Source organism: Cornus florida, unplaced genomic scaffold (genome assembly GCF_030987335.1).
Source record: "Cornus florida cultivar Cherokee Brave unplaced genomic scaffold, ASM3098733v1 CherokeeBrave_3.0.0_Hap2_Chr03, whole genome shotgun sequence".
Classification (NCBI taxonomy): domain Eukaryota; kingdom Viridiplantae; phylum Streptophyta; class Magnoliopsida; order Cornales; family Cornaceae; genus Cornus; species Cornus florida.
The window spans coordinates 5160926-5169826 of NW_026775573.1; the positions used below are offsets into that span (position 1 = coordinate 5160926).

General features: G+C 36.1%; 1 protein-coding gene across 1 annotated transcript; it reads right to left on the reverse strand.

The window, feature by feature from the left end:
• Window positions 1–4436: 4436 nt before the first annotated feature.
• On the reverse strand, window positions 4437–8190 carry LOC132299156 (F-box protein At5g51370-like). The gene is made up of 2 exons (XM_059795633.1): window positions 6606–8190; window positions 4437–5361 (listed from the first exon to the last, which is right to left on the reverse strand). The coding sequence occupies exons 1-2, from the start codon at window positions 7820–7822 to the stop codon at window positions 5094–5096; spliced, it is 1485 nt and encodes a 494-aa protein (XP_059651616.1). The 5' UTR covers window positions 7823–8190; the 3' UTR covers window positions 4437–5093.
• Window positions 8191–8901: the final 711 nt, after the last annotated feature.

Consider the following 8901-nt stretch of genomic DNA (forward strand, 5'->3'; position numbering starts at 1 on the left):
CGCGCCTTCGGCGCCTTTGACAACTATGGTCCTATCTTTTAAAATGGTAGGATAGTGTTATTCTTTCTTTTATTTCTCTCCTCATACTTTTCCAACCAGCAATAGTATCATTTCATTTCTTTTCCTTCATAATTTATCAATGGATAAAGGTTATTGCTATCATTTCTTTTCTTTATTTTTCTCTCATAATTAATGCTATTGTTTCTTTTCTTTTCTCTCACGTTTATCCAAACGAAACCTAAAGAACATAAATTCTCAAACCTTGGTCAGGGCTTGGGCTGAAAAAACCCAATCAGACCTAAATTTAGTAGGCGTTATCAGCGTTATCAGGAAAGTCCTGAACAAATAAATATTGGGTGCGCCCGGCGCACCTTGCAACGGGCTCATCCAAGCCATAAGTGTTGTAAACTATAGAAGCCCTGAACCATGATTTATTAACCTAAAGAGTATTTCTTGCAGGTTGCAAGAAACTTTCCCATTCTGAACTAAGTATATAAGCCGTGTTACTTAAAGGCAGGCTGACATTTAATTCTATTGCTCTATAAAAGGCTTGCACTAAACCACAAATCTGGAATTTAGCTTCTAACTGAACCAATTAGAAAAAGAGAGAGAGGACGTTTTAGAAGGGTAAAAATATAAAAAAAAAGGATAAAAAGAGATAAGATACTGCTTTCTTTCCTCCCACCTCGGGAGGAAGGGAGACGCCCAACCCAAAGGAAAAAGACTTCTCTCCTCTTTTAATTTTCCTTCCCATTGTCCTCTACCAAAAGACAAAAAGATCTTGCATCACTCTCCTTCCCATTTTCCCTCCCAACCAAATAGGTTCTTCGTGTTCTCATATGCTGAGAGAATGGAATGTGGAAATTGTGCAAAAAAAATTTAATTGTAAACAGTTGTCAAGCATAGTGATAATTCAATGGTCACCTATGTGGTCAGTGAGCTTGTTTCATGATGATTATAAAAACATAGCAAGGTAACCAATTAACTGGAGATGATAAAAATCCAAAAATTAACTGCAGTCTCAAATCTTGTTCCACTCCCATTTTTTAAACTACTTCTAATGAAAATCATAAGGAAAGCAAGGCCATAGTGGCTAAGAAGCGGCCACCATAATACTACATCATAGTCCAACAAAGACACAAACAAAGTCACTAGCCTGAAAAATCAGGCAAACGAACAGGTAGATGAACTGAAGAGAAGAAGTCCATAATTTGCACTCACCGCAAGAATCAGGAAGACGAATGGGTAGATGACACTGAAGAGATCAATCCCATGAAATGCACTCACTTCAAAGATCTTCCTACCTCAAGCTGGATTGAGGTCCTTTCTACATTTCCCAAAAGTTTCTTTCCAGGAGTTTCAGAGCAAATGAACTTGAGACCTTGTTAGACCTGTTCGCCATAAAAGGAGGTCAACAACACAGTATTGAAACAAATAAATTGTTCGATTCAGTAAAAGTGCAATCCCCTGAATAAGTGTAAAAATATTTTTTCCAAGGTATTGGCCAACATATTCAAGCCATCCATTGATCATATTATACCTCCTTATCATAGTGATTTAAGCTCAAGAAGCCTTTCATTACCGTAGAAGATAAAACCGCAGAAAGAACTAGCCTTAAAGTTAGTAATGAACTAGGCATTTGATAAATACCAAATCGAAATTTTCAAAGCAGCAAATATTTCTTCTCCTCAAGATTTGATATTCTAAAACCTGCAAGTGACCATCATAAACAGATGTAAAGTCAAAGTTTTGATAGAAAAATTATGCCTTCATTCAAAATACTCAGGTCAAGGACTGAATTTTCCTGCGACTGTCCATGATCTTTATAATATTAGCATTTGATTGAGGTCATTGATATTTCAGGACAGTCAATCATTGGACTTCTTACACACACACACACACACAAGGGCGGAGCTAGAAATATTCATTTGGGGAAGCCAAATTAGTAATATGAAATTAACATGTAAAAATATTTTAATACATGTGTAACCTTTTTTTTTTAATGACACAATACTTGATGTATATTTATAACATGTCTATTATGAGGACACTTTCACTAAATTTGCATCCTTGTTATCTAACATCCTTATAACCAATAGATTAATAGGCTGACCTCTATAAAGGAGCGAGCTTAATGAGTGTTCTCACCACCGTGTCTCTTAATATAACCTAAAAAAATTAAGAATAATGACTTGAAAAGAAGAGAATACAACTAAAAATTTTGAGACTAAACTGATATTAGAAGAAAAAAATTAAGAGAACATTTCTGACAGCCAACAAATGCTGAATATTCCTTTTCTTCTCTCTTGAATTCATATAGGCAACAATAATGGACACTTCTTAATACTAGATTTGGATTTATAAAAGCAAGACTAAAAAGTTAAATGGATTTTGAAAGGTTCACATGTAATTTTCTTTTGCAAACTCACCATTAATGGGTAACCACAAATAGGATATTAAAGAACATTTGGGGGGCCGCATAATTTTCTGTTGTAAACTCAAAATTAATAATCATTAATCGATAACTGGTAAATAGGATTTTGGGGGAAATTTTTTTGTCTCTGGCCCTGGTGTTGAAGCCTTACTGAAGAATTGGGACTTTGTCTTCAATGGGTTCAAATGGTAGTGCAGTGCACATGCACAGTTTCTACAGCATTCAGCATTGTGAAAAAAATGGTGAGCATCAGGAACTCTTTTGCCCTCAGTGAAGACTAACATAGGCGGACTCATTATCTCCCAAATATCTTTATTCTGTAGGCAGAGAATTTCTCATCTCTCATGGCCCAGGGCCTCAAGTCAGAAATATTTGGTGTGAATTAAGCTTGCTAGAAACTAGCCTTCAGTCTTACACTTGTTTGCTGATGACTCTTTATGCTGTAGCCTCGAAGTCAGAATGCTACTCTATGCTTGATACCCTAAACAAGTGTTCCTATACCTAAAAAAACCAATAATCCCCAACAAGTCGTGTAATCTTCAGAATTATCAACAAAAAAAAAAAGAGTCCGGTTTAATCTGCAGCGCCGAGATTGTCGCTACCATAGACATTCAAAATGAGCTGGCAACTAGAGTTGCAAGAATGAACAAGATGGGCAAGTTGGGTCTTCTTCAGACTTCAAAAAGTCAATTAGAACAGATCCTTAGCTTGGTGGACTAAAGGCTATGGAGCAAAGGAGAATACTGAAAAGAGGATGTTGCTACTTAGCTGTCGGATGGAAAACTTTCTCAAATGTATAGAGTCCCATCCTAAACAGTTATCAACCAATATTACGACTCAAGGAATTCTGTTGATAGCAACATCACAGTGCACTTCTCAGAACACCTACCAGAATCCAGATTAACATTCTCTTCAACTAGTTCTACCTTTCCTGGCAATGGAGGACGGATTTGAGAATTGAGACTCTCCAACAATAAAAACACCTTACTTATTTGTATAATTGTGTATCATGGCCCAAACAATTTTCTTCTCTAAAATCAAGGTCTCTTTTTGGGTGGTTGAGTCTTGTCTTAGTGGGTTGCACGGCACATAGCAAGCTAACTAAACAATAGAAAAAATAAAGCTTTGACATCTAGCACTGTCATTGCCATGCAAAGTTGAAAAAAGCCATTATTGAGAGATGGAAGTTTCATTAATTAGAAAAAGAAATTAGCAAAACTAAACTAAATTTGAAAACAAAGATAGAGGAAGCAGCAAAGCATAGATGAACTCATACCGATATGATGATACACACAAGATTTTTGAGGGGTTCCATGTTTATGTTTCAGTAGAATAATATAATTAAGTTTCCATCTATAGGGTAAAAGAATTGATTGCTCAAGCATAATGTTACCTAGGCCACAAATCAGAATGCCACAAAGGATAACCATGCAACAAAGGGAATCAAGTTTCCGTGCACTGCGAGAGCTAATGTTTTTAGGGACAAATTCCCATTAGAAAGCACAGGAGGTAATGTTCCTCTATCTGATCGGTTTAAATACCTTGGCAATTAATGCATTATTTATTATTAAGCTTATAAGGGGGGAAGAAGCAAATAAATAAATAAAAGCTTTTCATTCTACTGGTATTTATATATATGGATAGCTTAAAGAATATGCACCAATTGGTTACCAGGACAGAGTGAGATTGAGCTACATTGGGATGCACAATATAACCTCGTTTTTCCAGTTCTTCTGCTACATCCATGGTATCTTTCCCAAGTGCTTGCTTTTGGTGGAGGTCGGTCGTTAGACTCGTTACTGCAAGATGAAAGATAAATAGAAAAAGAAAAGGGTGATAGTTTTTTTTCACCTGAAATAATCAAATTATTCAATTCAAAAGGCATTGTTGGATTCCCTTCTGAAAAGTGCAGAAGAAACTTTTATCAGCTGGTATATCAAAGCACAGTTTGGGTAACTTGAGCAAATAATAACAACAACAACAACATCAATAATAAAAATAATAAGTACTATAAAAAAATAATTATTATAATGATAATTGTTATTATTGGAAAACCCATTTAACAGACAGAGGTCACAAGGAATTTTAGAACTTCACATTGCAGATGGCACAACTAGTATGTGTGCTAGGGAGAAAACAAAAAGGTGATTCCTTTGACATGCTGGATATACATTATGTTAAAAAAGAAAATAGAATTATAGAAAATGGATAAATTACAGAAAATGAATAAAAATAACTGCTGAAGTAACATCACTTATTTTGACTCCTAAAAATCAGTAGAACTAATCTATAAAAAATTAGCACATCTAACTTCTTCACTATAAGAGAAAGAGTGCCATTACTAAAATACATTAATGGAGTTAAGTTCAGCTGACATGTTGCATACAGCAAAATAGTTACCCCATAAACATTAAGGGTCAAAGGAAAATAATTTCTTAGCATTACTAGCACCCATTGTCAGACTCCCTGTAGTTAAAAAATGTGAATCCTTCTCCTACCGACTATGCTAACCATTTGAAACAGGCAAGAGAACAATTGCAGTGTATTGAGAACGTCTGCCTGCATGTAATGCTAAACCCTCTGCAGCTGCCATGTTAAATATCAAAGTACCCATCCAGCAACAGTTCATAATTTCAACATCAATTAGCAGCTTCAAGTTTCAGGTCCTCTTGAAAGATCTACCGCCTTTCTTTCTTACTCCAGTCCCCACAAGACCCGACGACAGAAGAGAGATGGAATCTGGCCTCCATTTCAACTCTTTAAGAACAGGAAATAAGGCTGCCAGTGCTGGGGTGACTTCACTATCCTTTATATTGTTACATGAAACTACCCTGAGCGTTTTGAGCTCTTTCCAAGAGTGAATTACAGAGTCCAAACCTTCCGCTGATAGTAATGAGCATCCATGCAAAGATAGAAGCCTTACCCTCCTATGAAATAAAATAAAAAATAAAAAATCACCCATCAAATTTTGATATTGAACTCACATAGGATGCTATGACTTAAAAAGAAAAATCAGAAACTCATTTCATTATCTTAATATGTTTCTAGGAGAACCAATCACAAATAGAAGAATAATGTAACTAAATCACAAGTTGTTTCCATCATGAACAGGCTAAATCAGCCCATTGTACTCCATAGTATTTACTGCTCAAATTTTAAATTCCCCTGCTCTGCAATGGTATCATTTTTCACTAGGGCAATTGTTCGCATAAAGTACTATAATTCATGATAGCTCACTATATAATGTGAAATAGTGAAATATAATGCTTGCCACAAACCATAATAATAGGATGAGGCTTTAATCAGATGCTGTCTGCCTCATGGCTTGGTAATTCTTGATAGGTTGAACATGAGAAATACAAGGTTGTCTGAATTTTCTTGCAACAATTGGTCACATAACTTGAATAGGACATTTTGTACTGCCAAATAACTTCACCTTATGGCTAGGTAATTCCTGATAGGTAGAACACGAGAAAGATGAGGTTGTCTGTTCTTAGATTGTGCCTTATGGAGTGTATCTATGTGTACATATGCAAGGTATTAGATATCAAGACACGGTTACATATAGAGTTTCCAGAACCAAAGATTTAGTGAAAGATATACTACCAAATATCACTAACATTTTTGGGAAATAAAGGAAATTCGCAACAAAAACTTAACAGACGTATAACCATGGACAGAACCAATTAAGGCCCATGGAGGCATGTGCAACCCTCAACTTTTAAAAAATTGCATTTTTGTATGTACAATTCTTTAAAATCCCCCCTCCCCCCTCAATTTTTGTATTTATTACATTATGCCATAAACATAATTTCTGGCTCCGTCCCTGCTTATAAATATCAATAAACAGGATATCCAAAGGCTATATTGACTGATATATCATAAATGTAGTGAATATTCCATTCTGCATACATGTAAATTAGTTTGCTAGTATGTTAATTCTGTATCATTCACTAGACAGAAAGAACAACCCACCAATTCTCAAACTCCTTACCTCGTCATAATAATAGTTATGAAACAATAACAGTAGAAGGCAGGTACTAAAATCAATCTCCACAGAAAAAATTGTAAAACTAACACTAAGTGACATTCTATAATATTCACCCTCTTTTAGAAAATATACGAGTTTCAGATCAATTAAATTAGGCAGCAAATGAGGGTCAACTCATACCTGCAAATGCTTGCAGAGCTAAATATATGGTTGTCCAATCCCCAACAGTCCTCAAAAACAAGTTCCCTAACTGTCTCACACACTAGAAACAGTGCTCTCACCCCCTGTTTATCCCGCATATGACAACCCTGCAAATGTAGTTCTTCAAGAGTGAGACAGGAACCCAAATGCTCATCAGGCCATGGACTTAGATCAATACTCTTGCAATGCTGAAGCTTTAAAGTCTTCAAATTTCCACAAAATGAAAGTGCCGCCAACCACCCACCATCCATTCTGTGATTGAATAGGGTCAGCTCCTCAAGCATTGGGCAGCACTGGCCAATAGCTTTGATCCCATCATAGCTCCCTTCATTACCAACCAGCTCGAGTTTCACTAACCGCCTACACCCTTGCGCCACAATTGTCAACCCAATGTCCGAAATCACTGCATTGTAAAACCCATCAACACAACCTATCAATTTCAAAATCTGTAAATTCTGGCACCCAGAAATTCCTCCCAATGATGAATCTGCACAACAATGCAACTCTAATTCCTGGAGAGTCAGGCACTCAGCAACACACGACAATGCTTCCTTGCTTGCACCAATCAGTACAAGCTTTCTCAAATTAGCGCACCCCTCAATGAGAATTCGCAACCCTGCATCAATTACATTCGAATGCAATAAATCCTGCTTCCTAATAAACCCATCACCCGAGAAGCCAGAATCGAGGTGAATGGATAGAAGTTTATGGGTCAACAAGATTCCTGAGTTGCGAGTCGACTGTAAACAGGCTCGAACAAGATCGATATCCGTGAGATTTGGGAACCGATAAACCAGACGACCAGATTCTAGAAAATCCCAATCTAAGAGCTTGACAGAGGAAACGAGTCGGCCGCTAAGTTTGGACCATCGTCTGCAGACCAAAGAATTAGAAATGTGTTGAGACTGAGGGAGCTTAGAGAGGATGATAAGGAGAAGCTGGTCGGAAAGAAGGGAGGTGGAATCGGGACCAGTAGGGTTGTCTATGGCTAGGGTTTCCTCTGGTTCTGATGGTGGCGTTCCAGATAGAGATTGCAATCGCGAATCAGATAGAGATTGCAATCGCGAATCAGAGAGAGAATGCAATCGCATTTTGAGAAAAACATGCTTGAGTTCTTGGTCTCTGAACCAGATGTCTGACCAGCTCGGACGTTTCTTCAACGGCGGCTGCGATTTCCCTTTTGGTGATAATGGCATTGATTAGGGCTAGGTTTTCGATAATTCGAATATGCTTCGTTTCGGAAGCTCGTTTGCAGCATCGCCCCCCTTCTCTCTAGAACTTCACAACCAAAATGTTATATGGTTTCTGAAATTAGGGTTTCGAATCAGAGCATTTGACTCTGCTTTGCTTCGAATTATAGATTGTTGCATTACCTCCCTCGACCTCTACTCTTTCTATATATGTGTATATATAATTTATATAATTTCACGAACAAAACTACAAAACCACCTAGGGTTTCTGTCAACTACACGAACCTGAATCTGCTAAGCTTCGACTGCTAGTTTTGCTGCATTACACCCTTTCTCTTTCTCTCTCTAGATTTTGAAAGGATCAGATTCGTGGGACGCACAGTTTCTCCGATGCAGTTGTTGTTATTATACTGAAGGGTTCTGATTCAATGTGTAAGCACCAAAGTTTAACTTACAGTGGCTCAATCACGTCCGTTCATATCAACTAAACCAATAAGTTCAAGCTATTATTATGACGTGGTTGTTTATTATTGGAGGATCATGGGAATGTTGTGTGAATTATTTTACAGGAGATCTAGTCTCTACTGGGTCTTTTTGTTATTATTGGAAAATGATTTAATAGATTTTCGATAATAATTGAAAGTACTATGTACTTATTACTATAATTGAGACCTTTCTTTAAAATTCATGAATAAAGTCTCACATGGCTGTATCTGATTGTCAAAGTGCCTTTAAATGGTTTTATGGAAAATTGGTTTTGGCCATTTGGTTGTCATTTGTGAATGAAACGGAATATCTTGAAATTTTTTTTTTTTTTTTAAATACTATTTATGGTTGTTGATTGAATTTTATTCGCATCTATTTTTATCCTCTTAAATGATATCAAATTAAATTATTAAGTACAATTAATTTATTTAAAATAAAGAATATATTTAGTATAAAAAAACAAATTAAAAAAATAAAATAAATAAGGAAAATATGAGAAAGAATAGATTCTTCGTTGCTTTCCGGTTTTTTTTTTATTATTATTATGATTTTTTTTTTTTTTTTTTTTTTTTTTTTTTTTTTTTTTTTTTTACAGTAGG